Source organism: Pteronotus mesoamericanus, unplaced genomic scaffold (assembly GCF_021234165.1).
Source record: "Pteronotus mesoamericanus isolate MK-2021 breed Mesoamerican mustached bat unplaced genomic scaffold, CSHL_Meso_final contig_55, whole genome shotgun sequence".
Classification (NCBI taxonomy): domain Eukaryota; kingdom Metazoa; phylum Chordata; class Mammalia; order Chiroptera; family Mormoopidae; genus Pteronotus; species Pteronotus mesoamericanus.
The window spans coordinates 7857245-7878647 of record NW_026555198.1 but is presented as its reverse complement, the minus strand read 5'-3'; the positions used below and the strand labels follow the sequence as shown (position 1 = coordinate 7878647).

General features: G+C 37.9%; 1 protein-coding gene across 2 annotated transcripts in view; it reads right to left on the bottom strand.

Moving 5' to 3' along the window:
• The window catches only part of ZDHHC15 (zinc finger DHHC-type palmitoyltransferase 15), a 120185-nt gene that overhangs the window by 79102 nt on the left and 19680 nt on the right, over nt 1–21403 (bottom strand). For both annotated transcript variants that reach the window (XR_008529643.1, XM_054579570.1), the window contains exon 2: nt 20002–20028. Coding sequence is in view for 1 of the 2 variants with exons in the window: in XM_054579570.1 (XP_054435545.1) it covers nt 20002–20028 (27 nt within the window). In the remaining variant the exon portion in view is untranslated. The remainder of the gene's footprint in view (nt 1–20001; nt 20029–21403) is intronic.

Sequence of the window (21403 nt, the reverse complement as noted above, 5' to 3'; positions counted from 1 at the left end):
CACACTTTTGAAATATGAGGTGTACCTTAGGGACCATGGTAAAAGTGGTTATCCACTACTTATCTTTTTATGCCCTTTGCCTCCTAGATAGTTCTTCTGATATGGGAAATTTCTGCATTCTCCACAAAAGTCACTGTAAGACTGAAGGTCAGCTTACTATTTCATTTTGAATTCTTGCATGGGAAAGACTTATTCCCTCATTAAAAAATTATTAAATTTATTTGGGTGACATGGGTTAACAAAATTATGTCTTTCAACTGTACAACTCAGTAATATATTGCCTGTAGATTGAATTGTGTGTTTTTTTCTGAATTTGACTGGTGAACACAAGGTCTTATTACTTCAATCCATCAGAAATACTCAAGGGAATGATGTTAAAGACATGCTAATAGGGCTGAACCTTTCAAACATTTATGGCTGAATTTTTAAAAAGTTGTATTCTCTTGATACAGTGCCCTCAGCCCTATAGTATAAGATTTCTTTTTATGTGGTTGATTTGTGTAATTATAAAATCTCCTTTAAAATTTAAGCAGCATAAAGTAAAAAGTAAATGTCCATCCCACACATACATCTAATTTCCCACTTCCCCTTCCTAAGTCATAATACCTGTTTCGTTTGGTGGTTGTTGTATATCATTCCAGACCTTATTTGTGTATGTTTCTATAAATATATATAAATATAATACACATATAGAATTTTTATATTTAAAAGTTTTTCATTGTATTTTTTTGAAAGGTAATACAAACACAGGGTTCAAAATTTGGAGGTATAAAATAGTACACAGTAAAAAGTCTCCATTCTATCCCTGTCCCTTAGCAACCCAGTTTCCCTCCCTGGAATCAAGAAATGTCACCGTGTCATGACTTTATTCTGTATTTTTTCATATTTTGCACATACAAGCATCAAAACAGTGTGCATTTTCACACAAATTGCAGTATACAACACAGACTGTTTTTGACATTCTTTTTCATTTGCTATAAGTTACATATTCACTTAGCATAACTTAGAAAGAATGAAATTATTTTTTTAAATAAACATTGACTTTATTTTTAAAGATTTTATTTATTTATGTTTAGAGAGAGGGGAAGGAAGGGAGGAAGAGAAGGAGAGAAACATCAATGTGTGGGACAAACATCAACCAGTTGCCCCTTGCACACCCCCTACTGGGAACTTGGCCTGCAACCCAGGCATGTGCCCTGACTGGGAATAGAATCAGTGATCTTTTGGTTCACAAGCTGGCGCTCAGTCCACTGAGCCACACAAGCCAGGGCAAGAGTGAGATTCTTCATTCTCCGTCTAAAAAGTTGCATGGAGGGGAATCGAGGTGGCAGAGGAGTGAGTGGAAGTCACACTGACCTCCTTGCAGGACCAACCTGGAATTACAACTAAGTTGTGGAGAAATCGCCTGGAGCAAACAACTGAACAATAGCAAGTGAGGAGCCTTGTAACCTCAAAAACAGAAGAATCAGCTTTAGCACAATCTAACTGGTAAGGAGTGCGGTACAGATTCAAGAAGGCAGGCAAGATGCCCACGGGTGGCAGTACCAGAAGGATATTGAAAGGGCCAGTTGGATCCCACTAAGAGCAGGGCCTAAACCAAAAGCAGGGATCTCTAGCTCACAGCACCAGCCCCCAAAAGAACACAGAAAACAGCCAGCTGCAAAAAGCGGCCGGGTTGTTCTTTGCCAGAGACAGGCAGCTGGAGATGCAAAGAGCTGTTTAAAGTGCCAATGCATGAATTTTTATTTGCAGCCACTTACCCCGGTCTCCGGCAAAGGCAGGGGCAGAGTGGGCTAGAGACATCTGAGGAGAGACTGGGGAAGGAGGCTTTGGGGAGAGAACTGAGAGAGTAGCTGGTGGGATCTCAGTGCTGACTCATCCCCCATGTGGCAGCAGCCATCTTGCTCAGGCAGAGACCTCTCCCCCTAAGCGGCACCAGTGTCAGAAGACCCAATAGCCCCACCCCCAGGTGGGATTCCAACCCACACTGTGCTATCCAAGCCACCTACTGAGTGCAGAGTAGCAGCCACAGGCAGTAGATCCCTGACTAAAGGAGGCGCAGAGAGGTCTGGAGACACTTGAAGAGAGACTGGGGATGGAGGCTTGAGGAGAGAACTGAGAGAGAAGCTGGTGAGATGCCAGTGTGGACTCCTCCCCTATATGGCAGCAGTGAGAGAGGACCCAATAACCCAGCGACCAGGAGGGTCTCTCCCCCGCCCTGAGCTGTCTAAGGCAGCCTGCTGAGTGCAGAGTGTCTAGATTAACAGCTGAAGGAGATAGTCACAAACAGTAGATTCCTGGAAATCTTGAACAGGCTGCCAATGGTCAGACAGGGATGACATCTGACATCATCAGAGGCCAATCCAGAAAGTAAAAGCAGTAGTCCCCAACCACAGAAGTTCACACGACAAAGTCAGGAAACCAAGATAGATCAACTTAAGAAGCAGAAGCAAAAGAGAAGAGTCTCACAAATAATAGGAAGACAAAGAAACACGCCCCACCTGAAGGGAAAGGAGTAATCCCCAGAAAGAGAACTAAATGAAATAGAGGCAAGGAAACGATCAGATATTGAGTTCCAAACAACAGTTCAAAGGAAGCTCAATGAGCTCAGTGATCTCAGAGAGAATTACAAAAAACTACAGGGAAAATACAGGGCACTTACTGCAAACTATATCAGCATGAAAAAAGGATATAGAAACTATCAATAAGAGACAAGAGGAAATGAAGAATACAATTTCTGAACTGAAGAACAGAGTAGAAAGAATAAAAAACAGGCTAGATGAAGCAGAGGATCAAATCAGCGAGCTGGAGGACAAGGCAGAAAAAAAACTCTCAAAAAGAGCAAGAAAATGAAAAAAGGCTCAAAAAGAATGAAGAAGCATTTAGGGAAATGCAGGACAACCTGAAACACAATAATATCTGCATAATAGGGATACCAGAAGGAGAAGAGGAGGAGGAAGGGATAGAGAACCTGTTTGAAAAAGTAACGATGGAAAACTTCCCTAATGGGAGGAGAGAAAAAGTCACACAAGTCCAGGAAGCACAGAGGGTCCCATTCAAGAGGAACCCAATGAGGCCCACTCCAAGACACATCATCATTAAAATGGCAAATATCAAAGACAAACAAAGAATCCTAAAGGAAGCAAGGGAGAGAGGTAGTAACATGTAAGGGAGCCCTAATACGGCTAGCAGCTGACTTCTCAACAGAAACACTACAAGTCAGAAGGGAGTGGCAAGAAATATTCCACGGAATAAAAAGCAAAGGCCTGCAACCAAGACTGCTCTACACAGCAAGGCTCTCCATTAAAATGGGAGGTGAAATAAGGAGTTTCCCAGAGAAAAGATGGCTAAAAGAATACACCTCCACCAAACCAGCACTGCAAAATATACTAAAGGGGCTGCTAAGATGAAGAGTCTATGAATACCCAGATCCTTTCACAGTTGCCAATACTTGATATTACCAATATTTTTAATGCTTGTTAATCTGATTGTGACAAGATGTGTTATTTTAATTGTTCCTCTATTATTTGTTGAAACCAAACCTTTTTTTTGTATATTTCTTGCCTATGTCTATTATTTTTAAAAAGCTTTAAATGACTTTTGGGTATTCTTTATCCATTTATTGATTAAAGGTTTGTAGAATTCTTTTCCCTAAAAAATAAACAACTATTACCCCTTTTTTAGATGTGTGGCAAATACTTTCCCATTCTATTACTTGTCCTTTAACTTTTTTATATGTATATTACTATATAGTCTTAAATGTTTAATATAGTCATATTGTCAATATTTTACTTTGTAGCTTCTGGGTTATAATATTTTACTTCAGGGTAAGAAAAATATTAGTTTGTATTTTCTCCTAAAACTCCTTAGATTCTACATATTGATTTTTAAGTCACCTGTATATTTCCTGCATAATGGGTAGAATAGGGCTCTATATTTGTTTTATTTCAAGTAATAATGATCCATGCACCTTATTTGTTGAATAAGCCTTATTTTACCTACTGATTTGAAATATCAACTTAATCATATATTTCATTGTTAGACAGATATATAGAGTTGTCTATAGAATGCTCATTATCTTTCATTGACCTACTTAATTATTTCTGTGCTGGTGTCATGTTGGTTTAATTGCTGAGACTTTATAATGGTTTTAAATTTTTTAATATTTTATAATTAACTTTGACTTCTAAAAAACTAAATAAAATCAATTTGCATTTAAGAAAGAAAGAAAGAGAGAGAGAGAACTGCTACCTTTTGTGACAACATGGATGGAACTGGAGAATATTAAGCTAAGTGAAATAAGCCAGTTGATGAAAGACAAATACCATATGATCTCACCTATAAGTGGACTCTATTCAACAAAATAAACTAACAAACAAAATAAACCACAGGCATGGAAACATGGAGCAGACTGAAAGTGACCAGAGGGGATGGGAAAGGAGGGCAATGGTGGAAAGAAGGGGAAGGGACTAGACAAAGAACATGTATGAATGACCCATCAACTTGGACAACAGAGGGGGAATTGACTGTGCGAGTGGGGGGTGGTGTGCGATGGGTGAAGCGGGGTAAAGGGGTAAAAATTGAGGCAACTGTAATAGACTAAATATGTTTTATAAATTAAAAAAATAAGAAAAAGTTGCATGGAGATTCAAGATGACAGCTGAGTGGGTAAAAGTTACACTCACATCTTCCCAGGACCAAACTGGAATTACAACTAAAATATAGAAAAATAAACATGAAAAATCAGGTGAGGACCAGCTGAACAGAAGTCTTATAACCAGGGATTTACAGGAAAAAGTCGCATTAAGACAGGTAGGAAGGGCAGAGACATGAAAAGGACTGGCCCTGCTACTGTATGTGGCAGCTAAAATATCAGAGGAATATGTCAGATGCAAAGATCCTGCTTGTGGAGTGAGGGGTCTCAAGACCATGCCAGGCTCCACAGCCCAGAGCATGAGAACCAGGAAGAAGCACCCACATAAGATCTGGCTGTGAAAATCAGGAGGGCTTCTGTCCACCAGGAAGACACAAGAGCCTTCTAGAGATACAGGTGCCCTCATAAAGAGCCAATGCATGAAATCTCATTTGCAGACACTTGCCATGAACTCCTGCAGAGGGAGGGCAGAGCAGTCTAGAGTCCTGTGAAGAAAGACTGGGATTTGTGGCTCTGGGGAGAGAGATGAAGGGAAAGCCAACAGGATCCCTGTGTTGAGTCCCTCTCCAGCACCACAGGTGTCTTCTTTCTTGGCTGGAGTATTGCCCTCCTTACAGCATCAGTCTGTCGGAATGTCATAGCTCCACCCTCTGGATTCCCTGTCACACCATCCTGCTGAGGAGTTAGCTGCCCAGATAGAGGTGGAGAGGTCTGAGAGACTCAAGTGGTGTCAGTGATTGAGTTTTGTGGCTCTGGGGTAAGAGCCACGACTCTTTGTTTCTCACAAGACTGACGCGCTATCCCACTCATGGGAAATCTGCTAGCCCCAGCCTCCCAACTCCTAATGGTCCTGCCCTGCTGAGATATGCCTCCTGGCAGACTCTAAGACAGACTGAGTTGTGTGGCTCTAGGAAGTGGGCCATTATTTCCTTGCAGGCCTGATGAGTGCAGAGCCCTTCTTTACACACCAAATCTTGAACTGTTTGGGCTTGATAAACACTGCTGGCCTCACCCTGCTGATTTTCTGAGACCTTGCTGCATTACAATGGTCTGTGGGCAACTTATAGGTGGCAGCTAGAATTTTTATACACTGAGACATTTGCTGAAAGGCCTCAGACCCAACACTGGCACCAAAATTTAGCCTGTATCAATCTGGTGAACACCACTCACCCCTACCTGGTTATTCACTGAGAACCATCCTCATGCAACTCAAGTACAGCCAGAGGCCCCTTAGTGACTGAGCCTAACAGGCAGACAAAAAGGTGAAGGCGAGCACAGGCAAATTTCAGGGTACCTACAACCTTTTTCTGACATGCTCCCGGGCTTGGTGATGGTGGAAGCAGGCAATGATGTACAACTTTGTCCTTCCCATGTTATACCCATGGTCAGCAAAGACAGCTACAAACTGGATCACATTGTAGGTCCAAACAGGTAACTAGGGGCCATTCACAGTCAGCATCTGATACTGACCTACACCAGAGAGTTCCTTCCAAGTTTGGGAAACAAAGCAGATCTCCCTAATACATAGAAACAAACACAAAGAGGCAGACAAAATGGGGAGACAAAGAAACATGCCCCAAATGAAAAGACAGGAGAAATGAAATATTTTTTTAAGAGCTAATGAAATGGGAAGCAATTTACGACAAAATGAATTTTTTTAATGGTTATAAGGATGCTCAAGAAGTTTATTGAGAACTACAACAGCATAAAAACATAGAACTGAAGAATACAATATTTGAAATAAAAAATAGACTACAATTAATTAACAGTTGGATGAAGCAGAGAATCAAATCAGTTATTTGGAAGACAAGGTTATATAAAACACCCAATCAGAGCACCAAAAAGTAAAGGAATTTTTTTATATGATGATAGTTTAAGGGACCTTTAGGACAACATGAGTGTAAAAATATCTGCATCATAGGGATACCAGAGGAGAAGAGAGAGAGCAAGGGATTGAAAATCTTTTTAAAGAAATACTGACTGAAAACTTCTGTAATATGGTGAAGGAAAAAGACACACAGTCCAGGAAGTACAGAGAGACCTAAACAAGATGAACCCAAAGAGGCCCCCACCAAGACACATCATATATAAATGGCAAAGCTTGAAGACAAGGAGAGAATCTTAAAAGCCACAAAGAAAGGCAGTTAGTTACCTACAAGGAGCTCCCATAAGACTGTCAGCTGATTTCCTTACAGAAACATTTTAGGCCAGAAGAGATTGCCATGAAATATCCAAAGGTATGAAAAGCAAGGACTTACAATTGAGGCTACTTTTCTCGGAAAGGTGATTATTAAAAACTGAATGAGAAAGAAAGAGCTTCCCATACAAGAAAAAGTTAAAGGAGTTGTTACCACCAACCAGTATTACACGAAATATTAAAGGGTTTTCTTTAAGAAGAAGAAAAATGAAAAATCAGAGGAACACAGTTAAAAGAATAAAATGGAAATAGATATGTATCTATCAATAATCACTTTAAATGAAAGTGGCTTAAATGTTCCAATCAAAAGACATAAGGTAGCCGAATGGATAAGAAAATAAGACCCACAGATATGCTGTCTTCATGAAACTCACCTCAGATGAAAGAGACACACAGACTAAAAGTAAAGGGATGGAAAAGGATATTTCATGCAAATGGAAAGGAAAAAAAGCTAGGGTAGCAGTACTTATATCTGACAAAATAGACTTGAAGACCAAGGCTATAGAAAGAGACAAAGAAGCACACTACATAATGATAAAGGGAAAAATCCAAAAAGAAGATATAACCCTTGTAAACACTTATGCACCCAACATAGGAGCACCTAAATATGTAAAGCAAATATTGATGGACATAAAGGGAGAAATTGACAGAAATACAGTCATAGTAAGGCATTTAATACCCCATTGATGTGAATGGATTGATCTCTCAGGCAGAAAAGCAATAAGAAGGTGGCCTTAAATGACACACTAGGTCAAATGGATTTAATTGATATCTTCAGAGCATTTCACCCAAAAGCGGCAGAATATACATACTTTTCAAGTGCACATGGAACGTTTTTAAGAATAGAGGACATGTTAGAACACAAAACAAGTCTCAATATTTAAGAAAACTGAAATAATATCAAACACCTTCTCTGATCATAATGCTATGAAATTAAAAATCAATCACAAGAAGAACACTGAAAAACACATGAAGACATGGAAGCTAAATAACATGTTACTAAACAGTGCATGGGTTAACAATGAGATCAAGGAAGAAATCAAAAGATAATTTTAAATAAATGAAAATGAGAACACAACAACCCAAAAATTTGTGGGACACAGGGAAGGCAGTCCTAAGAGGAAAATTCATAGCATTATAACCCTATCTCAAGAAACAAACAAAAGAAAGCTCATAAACAATCTAACTTTACACTTAAAAAACTTTTAAAAAACCAACAAAGCCCAAAATAATGAAATAGAAGGAATGAAATAATAAAAATCAGAGCAGAAATAAATGAAATAGAATCTTATAAACAATAATAAAAATAAATTAATTTAAGAGCTGGTTCTTTGAAAAGATAAACAAGATTGACAAACTGACATGAAAGAAATAGGAAGGATTGTAAGAAAAGTACCATAAACAACTATATGCCAAAGACTGGACAATCTGGACGAAATAAATAAATGCTTAAACATACAATCTTCCCAAACTAAATTGGGAAGAATCAGATAATCTGAATAGACAGATAACTAGTTTAGTTGAAGCAGTAATCAAAAAAACTCTCAACAGCCCTGGCTGGTGTGTCTCAGTGGATTGAGTGCTGGCCTGCAAACCAAAGGTTGCTGATTCAATTCCCATTCAGGGCACATGCCTGGGTTGTGGGCCAGGTCCCCAGGCCCCACATGAGAGGTAATCACACAATAATGTTTCTCTCCCTCTTTTTCTCCCTCCCTTCATCTCTACCTAAAAATAAATATTTTTTTTTTAAAAAAACCTCTCAACAAACAAAAGCCCTGGACCAGATAACATCACAGGTGAATTTTAACAAATGTTCAGCTAAGAACTAACACCTCTCCTTCTCAAACTGTTCCAAAAACCTAAAGAGGAGAGAAGACTCCCAAGCTCATTTTATGATGTCAACATTATCCTAATTCCAAAACCAGGCAAAGAAAGAAAATTATAGATCAACATCCTTGATGAACATACAAACTAAAACGCTCAACAAAATATTAACAAACTGAATACAGCAATACATTAAAAAGTTCATACACCATGATCAAATGAGATTTATACTGGGAATGCAAGGTTGGTACAATATCCACAAATCAATAAAGATGATACACCACATAAACAAAATGAAGGATAAAAACCTCATGATCATATCAACAGATGCAAAAACAAGCATTTGATGAAATGTAGTACCCATTTATTATATAAACTCTAAACAAGGTGAGAATAGAAGGATCACATCTCAACTTAATAAAGGCCACATATCACAAAACCACAGCCAACATCATACTCAATGGGCAAAAATTAGAAGCATTCCCCTTAAGATTGGGAACAAGACAGGGATGCCCACTTTCACTTCTCTTATTCAACACAGTACTGAAAAGCCTAGCCACAGCAATTACACAAGAGGGAGAAATAAAGGGCACCCAAATTGGAAAGGAAGATGTAAAACTGTCATTATTTGCAGATGACATGGTACTGTATATAGAGAATAAAGATTCCACAAAAAAACTACTAGAAATGAACAAATGAATTCAGTAAAGTAGCAGGATACAAAAACTAATATACAGAAATCAGTCACATTTTTATACACTAATAATGAACTCTCAGAAAGGAAAATTAAGAAAACAATCCCATTCATATTTGCTTCAAAAAGAATAAAAATATCTCCAGATAAATTTAACCACAGATGTAAAAGACCTGTATTCAGAAAATTATAAGACACTAAAGAATGAAACTAAAGAAGATACAAATATATGGAAGCATATACCATGTTTATGAATAGGAAGAATTAATATCATTAAAATGTCCATACTACACAAAGCGATCTACAGATTGAGTGCAATTCCTATCAAAATGCCAATGGTGTATTTCAGAGAACTAAAACAAATATTTCAGAAATTTATATGGAACCACAAAAGACCCTGCATAAAAACAGAGATTTGAGAAAGAAGAATGAAGTTGGGAGAATAACACTACCTAATATCAAACTATACTTCAAGGCCACAGTAATAATAACAGCATGGTACTGGCAAAAAACAAACCACCAACCAAACATATAGATCAATGGAAAAGAATAGAGATCCCAGAAATAAGTCCATGCCTTTATAGTCAATTAGTATTTGACAAAGGAGGCAAAAACAGACAATGGGACAAAGATAGTTTACTTAATAAATGGTGTTGGGAAAATTGGAAGATACATGCAAAAAATATGAAACCTGATCACCTTCATATGCCACAAAGGAAAATAAACTCAAAATGGATTAAAGACTTAAATGTAAGACTCAAAACCATAAAAATCCTAGAAGAAAACATAGGCTATAAAATCTTGGATATTTCTCATAACATTTTTTTCTGATCTATTTCTTTAAGCAAAGGCAACAAAAGGAAAAAATAAACAAATGAGACTACATCAAACTAAATAGCTTTTGCACAGAAAATGAAACCCTCAACAAAATGAAAAGACAACCAATTGAATGAGAGAACATATTCGCTGATATATTTGATAAGGCATTACTGTTCAAAATTTAAGAACTTAATAGAACTCAACACCAAAAAAAAGTAAATAATCCAATTAAAAAATGGGCAAAGGACCCGAATAGACACTTCTTCAAAGAGGATATATAAATGGTCCATAAACATATGCAAACATACTCAACATCATTAATCATCAGAGAAATGCAAACAATTAAAAATTCAATGAGATATCACCTCACACCTGCCTGAATGGCTATCATCAATACATCAACAAACAAGTGTTTGTGAGGATGTGGACAAAAGGGAAGCCTCATGGACTGTTGGTGGGAATGCAGACTTGGTGCAGCCACTGTGGAAAGCAGTATGGAGTTACCTCAAAAAAATTAAAAATGGTATTGCCTTATGACCCAGCGATTCCACTTCTGGGAATTTATCCAAAGAAACCTGAATATAATTCAAAAGACTATATGCACCCCTATGTTCATTGCAGCATTATTTACAACAGACAAGATTTGGATGCAGCTCAAGTGTCCATCAGTAGATGAGTAGATAAAACAACTATGGTACATTTACACAATGGAATACTAGTCATCCATAAAAAAGAAAACTTTACACTTTGTGACAGCATGGATGGACCTGGAAAATGTGATGCTAAGTGAAATAAGCCAGCCAGAAAAATACAAGTACCACATGATTTCACTCATATGTGGAATCTAATGAACAAACTGAATTAACAAGCAAAATAGAGACAAACTCACAGATAGAGAGCAGGCTGACAGCTCTGAGGGTGGTGTGGTTGGGAGGTGGAAGGATTGAGCAAAAAAAAAGAGAGAAAACTCATGAACACAGTTAACAGTGTAGTGGTTGAGGGGAGAACGGTGGTGGGCAGAGGTGGAAATGAGTATCAACGGATAAATGGTAATGGAAAAAATACAATTAAAAATTAAAAATTATAAAAAATTACCAAGTGGTGTGTACAATAGAATCTTGCTTCATCCCTAACCTCTGTAGTGATTACAAAACTTACTTATCCATTTCTATTTTATTTTTATTTTATGAATTTCTATTACTTTTATAGTCAAGAAAAACAATAAAGTGTTATTTCTTAAGATCAGCATTGGGAATGATAAAAAAATTAGAGTAAATCCATATTGTGGAATACTTTGAGATCATTAAAATATGAATTATACTAACATGGAAAGACATGTTAAGTGAAAAAAAGTGTCATAGAATAGTATGCACTCTATTATCCAGTTAAAAATCAACAAAGCCTATACAAATATATACTTCTATACTCATATGTTTGTATGTAAATACAGAGAAAAAGATCAGAAATAATACAAATCAAACTAAATATATTAGTTATATGTGAATAGTGACAGAAGGGACAGTGTGAGGAGGACTTTAATTTTTTATCTTATAAACTTTCTATTGTTTAAATTTTAATAAGCATTATTATAACAAAATATTAATATTAGTAATTAGAGTTTGATCAGTAGTGGGAGCGGAGAGCGGACCCCAGAGAGCCCTGAGCAGCCCCACCGCCGCCGCCGGCCTAGTTACCATCACACCCCGGGAGGAGCCGCAGCTGCCACAGCTGGCCCCAGTCACCATCACCGCAACCATGAGCAGCGAGGCCGAGACCCGGCAGCCGCCTGCCGCCTCCCCCCCGCCGCCCCCACCCTCAGCGCTGCCGACACCAAGCCCGGCACCACGGGCAGCGGCGCAGGAAGCAGCGGCCCAGGCGACCTCACATCGCAGCGCCTGCTGGCAGGGAGAAGGTCATCGCAACGAAGGTTTGGGGAACAGTAAAATGGTTCAGTGTAAGAAACGGATATGGTTTCATCAACAGGAATGAGACCAAGGAAGATGTCTTTGTCCACCAGACTGCCATAAAGAAGAATGACCCCAGGAAGGACCTCCTCAGTGTAGGAGACGGAGAGACGGTGGAGTCTGATGTTGAAGGAGAAGAGGGTGCGGAGGCAGCCAATGTCACAGGCCCTGGTGGAGTTCCAGTGCCAGGCAGAACACAGGCAGCGGGCCGCGACCGTTACAGACGCTGTCCACGTCGCAGGGGTCCTCCACGCACTTGCCAGCAGAATTACCAGAATAGTGGGGGCGGGGGGGGGGCAGAATGAGGGATCGGAGAGTGCTCCTGAAGGCCGGGCCCAACGGCGCCGGCCCTACCGCAGGCCATGGTTCCCCCCTTACTACCTGCGGAGACCCTATGGGCGTCGACCACAATATTCCAGCCCTGCTGCGCAGGGACGAGCGATGGAGGGTGCCGACCACCAGGGTGCGGGAGAACAAGGGAGACCAGCGAGACAGACTATGTATCGGGGCTACAGACCACGATTTCGCAGGGGCCCTCCTCGCCCAAGACAGCCTAGAGAGGACGGCAATGATGAAGATAAGGAAAATCAAGCTGAGACCCAAGGTCAGCAGCCACCTCAACGTCGGTACCGCCACAACTTCAGTTACTGACGCAGACGCCCAGAAAACCCTAACCCACAAGATGGCAAGGAGACAAAAGCAGCCGATCCACCAGCTGAGAATTTGTCCGCTCCCGAGGCTGAGCAGGGCGGGGCTGCGTAAATGCTGGCTTACCATCTCTACCGTCATCCGGTTTAGTCATCCAACAAGAAGAAATGAATATGAAATTCTAGCAATAAGAAATGAACAAAAGATGGGAGCTGAAGACCTTAAGTGCTTGCTTTTTGCCCGTTGACCAGATGACTAGAACTATCTGCATTATCTATGCAGCATGGGGTTTTTATAATTTTTATCCAAAGACGTCTCTTTTTGGTAATGACAAACGTGTTTTTTTAAAAAATAAGCCTGGTTTTTCTCAATACACCTTTAAAGGTTTTTAAATTGTTTCATATCTGGTCAAGTTGAGATTTTTAAGAACCTCATTTTTAATTTGTAATAAAAGTGTACAACTTGATTTTTTCAAAAAAGTCAACAAACTGCAAGCATCTGTTAATAAAGGTCTTAAATAAAAAATTAGTAATTATATTAATAATGTATAATATAATAATGCTTACATTAATATTCTTTTGGATGTAGAGTCTCTCTAAAGAAAGCTTTTGCCTGGACCCCAAAATCCTCATTATAAAGAAATTAACAATAATAAATACAAAACAGTATATGAGAGCACTGACATAACAGCCCAAACCCTAATTTAGATTTTCCTATACACTCTGAAGGTGAGTATAAAAGATCACGCTGTGGCTCTAACTGTTTCGTCCCAGTGCCCTTTCACCCTTCTTGTGTATAATATATCACTAAAAAGCTAGTATAATCAAGCCAACACAAAGCAGTTATTTCCATGCTCCGGATTTTCTAAAGCAAAAAATTGAAATTGGATCATCAGCTGACACCATACACAAAAATAAACTCAAGATGGAGAAAAGCCTTAAATATAAGTCGCAATACCATAAAAGTCCTAGAGGAGAACATTGGCAGGAAACTCTCAGATATCCCACGCAGCAATTTTTTCACTGATATGTCTCCTAAAGCAAGGAACATAAAGGAAAGAATAAACAACTGGGACCTCATCAAAATAAGAAGCTTCTGAACGGCAAAAGAAAACATCAGCAAAATGAAAAGAGAGCCAACCATATAGGAAAATATATTCATTAATGATACATCAGATAGAGGTTAGATCTCCAAGATATTTAAAGAACTCACTCGACTCCACTCCAAGAAGACAAACGATCCAATCAAAAAATGGGCAAAGGACCTGGGCAGACACTTTTCCAAGGAGGAGATACAGAGGGCCCAGACACATTGGAAAGGATGCTCTGCATCACTAGCCATCAGAGAAATGCAGATCAAAACCACCATGAGGTACCACCTCACACCGCTCAGAATGGCCATCATAAACAGATCCACAAACAACAGGTGCTGGCGAGGCTGTGGAGAAAAGGGAACCCTAGTACACTGTTGGTGGGAATGCAGACTGGTGCAGCCACTGTGGAAAGCAGTGTGGAATTTCCTCAAAAAGCTGAAAATGAAACTGCCTTTGGATCCAGAGATTCCCCTGCTGGGACTATACCCTAAGAACACCAAAACGCCAATACAAAAGAACCTATGCACTCCAATGTTCATAGCAGCACAACTGACAATAGCCAAGTGTTGGAAGCAACCTCAGTGCCCATCCGTAGATGCTTGAATCAAAAATTATGGTACATATACACAATGGAATACTACACAGCAGAAAGAAAAAAAAGAACTACTAAACTTCAGCACAGCATGGATGGAACTCAAGAGCATTATGCTAAGAGAAATAAGCCAGGGGGCGAAAGACAAATACCATATGATCTCACCCATAAGTGGAACCTAACCAACAATACAAAGATGCAAGGACATATGACCAGCAACACTGAAAGGAAAAGAAATCAACAGAGACAAGAGGGAAGGAGGGAGGAGGGCGGGGAAAAGGAAGGGAAGGGGAAAGTCAAGGAACATATAGCAAGGACTCATGGACAAAACCAAAGGGGAAGAGCTGAGGGAGAGAAGAAGGGAGGGGCAAGGGAAAGTGGTGGGGGGTAGGCAGAGACAAATGTATTTGAAAAAATAAATTAAAATGAAATTTAAAAAAAACAAAAAAACAACAAAAAAATACTGAATAAAGTTTTCTAAAGCAAAACTGAATAAAGTATTCACAAAACTGAATAATTGTGTGCTAGGGCTGTCATACGAAAGTACCACAGACTGAGCGGCTTCGACAACAGAAATTTACTTTCTCAAAAATTTGTAGGCTAGAAGGTCAAGATCAAGGTAGGTCTGCATCGTTGGTTTCTTCTGAGGTCTCTCTTCTTCCTTTGTAGATGGTCATCTTCTTCCTGTGTCTTTACATGATCTTCTCTCTGCATGTATCTGTTCTTATCTTCTCTTATAAGATCAAGTCGTATTGATTATAGCCCATCCATATGACCTCATTTTAACTTAATTATTTTTTTAAAATCCCTATCTTCAAATACAGTCATTATCTGAGGTACAAAGGAGTTAGGAATCCATATGAATTTTTGTGGGAACATAATTCAGCCCATAAGACTTCTGTTAATTTAGGAATTGCATCTATTTCTAAAAAGTTAAATAATCACAACCATTTCTAACTCTAAAAGAGAAACCAGAAATTTTAGGATGCAAACCATTCAAAATTCAAATGAATTTTCAGATGAGTTAAGCTTTTGTTTAAAAAGATTATAATCAATTTAATCAATACATTAATCTTGGTTATATCTGGATTATCTGACAGATTATGCCCAATCTCAGAACTAAACTCATCCCTTGGTTTCACCCATCCTTGGACCGAACTCAATTTCTGACCTCCAGGTTAGAGGAGGTAAGATTTTCCAGTCAAATCTTGAAAATAGAGATAGTATGATGCTGAATGAGATCATCTATGCAAATCCCTCTTATGAAAGCAAATAAATATACATTATTATGTGTTTTAGTGTGATCTATAGAAGATATGAGGTCATGTCTTTAAAAGAGAATTTCTGTGTCCTGTATAATCAAGTTTGATATAATACGTAATATTCTAGACTCTGGTCCAGGTACTCTGGGCTTTAGTCCTTTCTATGCACTAGAATCAGTATTATGACTAGGTCAACATATTTTACTTCTTTGAGTCTTACTCTACTTCCAAAATATGAGTTCCTCTACTTCCAATATATGAGTGCATGGATTTTGACAATATATTTATAAGGGTAGTATTAGGAATTACAGTTCTGAAATATGTTATGCTTCTTGGAAGAAAGAGCTTTTAAGGCCTTTCCAATAACAATAATAGTATCTACTACTATTTATTTTGTATTTCGTACTTATATATGTCAGGCACTTATATACATAGATGCAAAAGACTTATAGATAAGATCTGTCCAGAAAATGTCCAGCCATTGTTAATATAATGAGAAAAGTTTCTGTGACATAGATGTAACCTGGCAGCCAAGGAGAGTGGACTGGAATGCACATGTGTGTACAATGATGACTTCACTGTACTATCAGTGGGAGTGGTACATGCTGTTGAGTGAACATGTGTACTGTGGGGCCATCACATTCAAAATGACTGAGCAAGTAGAGCAACAAATCTGCATCAAATTTTGCATTAAGCTTGAAGATTCCTCCATAGAAACTATGCAGATGATTCAGAAGGCCACAGCTTTGGGCAACTGGTGACTGGCAGCTTCATCAGACAATGTGCCCACTCACGCACCATGTCTCATTCAGAGCTTTTTGGCAAAACATCAAATCACTCAGGTGACTCAACCCCTCTACAGCCCAGATTTGGTGCCCTGCAACTTCTGGCTTTTCCCAAAACTAAAATCACCCTTGAAAGGGAAGAGATTTCAGACCATCGATGAGATTCAGGAAAATACAATGGGGCAGCTGATGGCGACTGGGAGAACTGTGAGGTCCCAACATGCCTATTTTGAAGGGGACTGAGGTGCCATTGTCCTTTGTACAATGTTCCTTGTATCTTGTATCTTCTTCAATAAATGCCTCTGGTTTTATAGTACATTGGCTGGATACTTTCTGGACAGGCCTTGTACATCATCTCATCTTATGCTCCAAATAACCATGAGAGGTAGGGATTGTTATCCCCATTTTATAGAGAAAGAAAGTGAAACTTAGTGAGGTTAAGTTCCCCAAGGTCATATATAAACTAAGTGGCAAAATCAAGAGGTGACACCAGGTATATGACACCAAAGTCTGTGCTTATTTGCTACTGATACAATGCTCTTAACAGTACATTAGAGATTAAAATTTATCAGGTACTGTATTAGTTTCCTAGGACTGTCAAAACGAATTGCCACAATCTGGGTGGCTTTAAAAAACAGAAATTTATTCTTACAGTGCTGGGGGCTGGAAGTTGGAAATTAAGGTATAGGCAAGGTCATGCTTTCTCTTGGAAGGCTCCAGGAGAGGATCCTTCTTTGCCTCTTCTTAGCTTCTGGTGGTTCCTGAAAATTCTTCCTGCTCTTTGGTTTGTGGCAGCTTAACTCTAAACTGCCTCTGTTTTCACATGGCCATCTTCTCTCTCTATCTATCTATGCATCCGCTTTTTCCTTTTCTTATAAGGACGCCAGTCATAGGGCCCAAAAATCCAGCATGATTTCAACTTAACTTGATTACATCTACAAAGACTTTATTTCCAAATTAAGTCACATACATAGGTTTCAGATGGACACAAATTTTGGAGGGACATTCTTCAAACCAGGAGAGGAACCATTAAGCAGACAAAAAATGGAGAAAAACTTTTACAGTCTGTTTAACTATGGTTTTCTTAAGCTGTGGAGACAAAAATTATGTCATTTGAGGATTTCATTTCTTTGCCCCTTATATTTTCTTTGCCTCTGCCAAACAGTGTTCCTGCTGGCATTCATATGCTGTATTGCATCCTTAATAGTGAAGTGTAATTTGAAACAAGTCACAGGAGAGTCACAGGGTTAGCAGAGACCTCAGATAGTCATTAGGCCTACTAGTGTGCTTCTAGGCAAGGCTCATTGATTCATGCCAGGTAGTTGGGTGTCTGATACTTTCTGAAAAGTAGGTTCCATGGCATATCCTAGTAAACTGACTTAGTGTTCACAAATTCTTTACAGGTCTAAGTTTCAACCTTCTGGTTACAATCTAACCTGATTTTAGTTTATGAATTCCACTGTCTTTGAGAATCCTGACACATAAGAAAATGTTACAAGTGAGATTGTTAATACTTAATATTTACAAAGCAGTTTATTTTACTGTTGTATACATTTATTCTCTCCAGTTTAAAATAAATTGGTAAGATGTTATTAAACTAGCATCACTTTATAGAATTTGAGGTTCATGGAAGTTGAGTTACTTACCAAAAGTATTTAATAGAGCTAATAAATGGGAGATCTGGAACTTCAACACAGATATCCTGTCCCTAAATCCTGCATTTTGTCCCATTTTGCCCCCATGTAGAATAAAGAAGCATAATCTACTCTTATTTTTTTACTGTATTGATAAATGCAAGAGCTATCAGGTGAAAAGTGCTTTGGGGTCACAGAATTCTAGAATCAAAAGGTACCTTAAAAATCATACACTATGGCAACATAATCTCCTAAAGAGCTCAAATCCTGGTAACTAGACTGCTGCTACCAGGAAGGCTTTGAACTGAGAGGGGTTTACAAATGACAATCTATACTGCTATGATTGAGTTATTCATAAGACATAAAACATGAAGATATAGCACTTTGGACACAAGAAAAAAGAGTAATTGAGCATCAGGTTTCTGAGGAAGAAGCTCAAGTAAGCAAATAAGAGAGTTGCAGATTGACAAGTAAAACAGATGTACAAGTTTGCTTAAGAGCATGGAATTTGAAGTCAGAGAGTTCTGAGTTTGAAACCTACTATTTACTAGTTAGATGACCTGGGATGTTATTTAACCTCTCTAAACTTCAGTTTCCTTCTCAATAAAATGGACATAACTGTGTCTATATCATTGTGTTGATGTAAATATTGGAAGATATATATATATATATATATATATATATATATATATATATATATATATCTTAGCAGGATACCTGGCACAATAAATTATAGTTTTCAATAATAATAACAATATTGTTATCATTATTCCTGTAATGGTAGAGCAACATCTAAACCCCCACTAAGTTGTTTTAAAAGTTTATTGCATAAACTATTTATTATATATATGATTCTGACCTTAAGGACCATACATAAGAATAAGAGGCAACTCAAGACTTGCTCTAAGGTGCTTTACTTACCACTGTTTTGCGTTACATGCATTAACTCATTAAATTTTCGCAACAACTTTATGAACTAGGTAGTGTTAATAGTTCCATTTTAAACATGAATAGAATGAGCAAAAGGAAGGTAAAATAATTTACTAAGAAGTATTGAAGGCAGAATTTGAATTTACACAGTTCAGCTCCAGAACTCATACTTTTAACTATTATGACCTACTGTCTTCCCACAACTCTGCAGCCTCTATAGCCACAACTCTGTTGAATAACAGCAAACTGGAGCTTTAAACAGCACAATATGAATGCTTTGTAGTTAATGAATTACAACGATACCCATGAAGTGAGAATTAAAAGTGGCCATAAAAGTGGTGACATAAATACTTATGATTATACTTGAAAAAATAATGTAAAACTAAAGGTTTATTAATACTCATGCATAGCTTACATGTTTTTTAATGGAAAATACCTCAATCTCATTAGAATGGTAGTACAGATTGCAGATAAGGCCAAGATGGGAATGAGAAATGGAAAGGAGTACAATAAATATATAGGAACTGTTATGGTAAAAGACTTAGAAGCCCTCTATGAAGCCCTTACTCCATGCCTTGAAGAGGGGGTGAATTGGGTAAAAAGGCAAGGTACCTAGGAAAATAGTGATGAACCAAGAGAGAGCCTAGGGTCACCACAGCAAACAGAGTGGTTATCTGTGCTCTTCTCTGTCATAAATCTTGGTAACTTTCAATATCTGTCTTATAGCCAAAGGGGCCACTGAAAATATGTTCTGCTCTACCTCTGGGTAACTTCCTGAAAACACACTCACCTCAGTGTGTTACTGGGAAAGTTGCTCAAATTATAAACTTTTATGTAATTAATTCACTTTTAGATACAGTGAGGGGATACAGTGCTGATCAATACAATCCACAACACCCTCTTACCTTTTTCTGCTGAGCTCAAAACAGTAACTGTAAAAAGAAAGAAAAAGGTCAAAATTAGTGGTATTTTTAAAATATTATTTTTCTAATCCATTTTTCCATAGCATTATTTTTAAGCAACTTTGTCAATGATACTTTAGGAAATCATCAGCCTGCTGAGACAACGGAAGGGATTAAATTTTATTCTTTGTTATCTTCCTTATCTTAAACATCGAGTAAGAATTTGTACTCATTAAACAAATACAGGTATAGCCTGATTTAAAATAAAAAAGCAAATGGAAACACTTAAAACTTAAGAACTTAAAAGCTGATAAATTAGATGATTTTTCATTTTTCCAAACTATTCACGATAGAACATCTTTAAATACCAACCCTCTTTTGTATATTTAGAGGTAACATAGTGTAGAGGTTGCATGCTGGCTCTAAGGTCAAACTGCCTAGGTGAGAAGCCCAATCATACTATTTTGTGACCTTGTGAAAAATCCTTAACTTCCCTAACAGTACCTACCTCACAAGTTTACTTGAGATTTAAAATGAGTTAATGCATGAAAATGTATCTGGCACAAAGCAAGTATTTACTGAATATTAATTGTTATTATATTTGAACTAAGATTTCATAGAATATCAGAACTGAAAGAGAATTTAGCGATTGTCTCAATTATCTGTCTCATTTTAAAGATGGGAAAAATGAATTAGAGTAGTATCAAGTGATTTGCTCAAGGTCATTTGGCAAGTTAGTGGTAGAGTTGGGACTAGATTCCAGCCTCATAGGCTTTTTCCATGTGCTGTGTCTATCTTTCACGATTATTTCTTCCTGGCATATTGTGATATATATAAAATTTTCATTCAGAATGTCATTTGTACAAAGTGAGGCCTACCTGTCTTTACTCACCAACAAATATCTGTGTGCACTTGTACTAGGTGCTAAGGTAAGGTGAAATTAAAAAGCATGTCTATAAATCATGAAAAGCTATTAAATTAAGACAGTTTGTGTACACAGTGATAAACATTTAAAGGCCATAAAAAATGGGGTTTAAAAAAACAGAGCATTTAATTATATTGCAGGAGTTATTTCCTCAGATTCCTCATCAATAATACCTCTTGTTTCTCTTAATTTGCAGGTCTATTTTTGTTGAGTCTTTAAGAATTCTTCTGTAAATGATCACTTAAATGGACTTGGTCAAACTTGTTCCATTTTTTTCTCTGTGCTAAAATTCTGACAACATAATGTCCTTTTTTCTAATATATCTACCTGGAGATTGACAGCAATTACTTTTTCTTGTTTCCAGTTAATGAATTTTGCTTAAAAATGATTAAAAGAAGCACATGCACAAATTAGACAATAAAAATGGAAGTGGAAACAAGAAAACTTGATGGGTTTACCTGGAAACTCATGATTTTTACA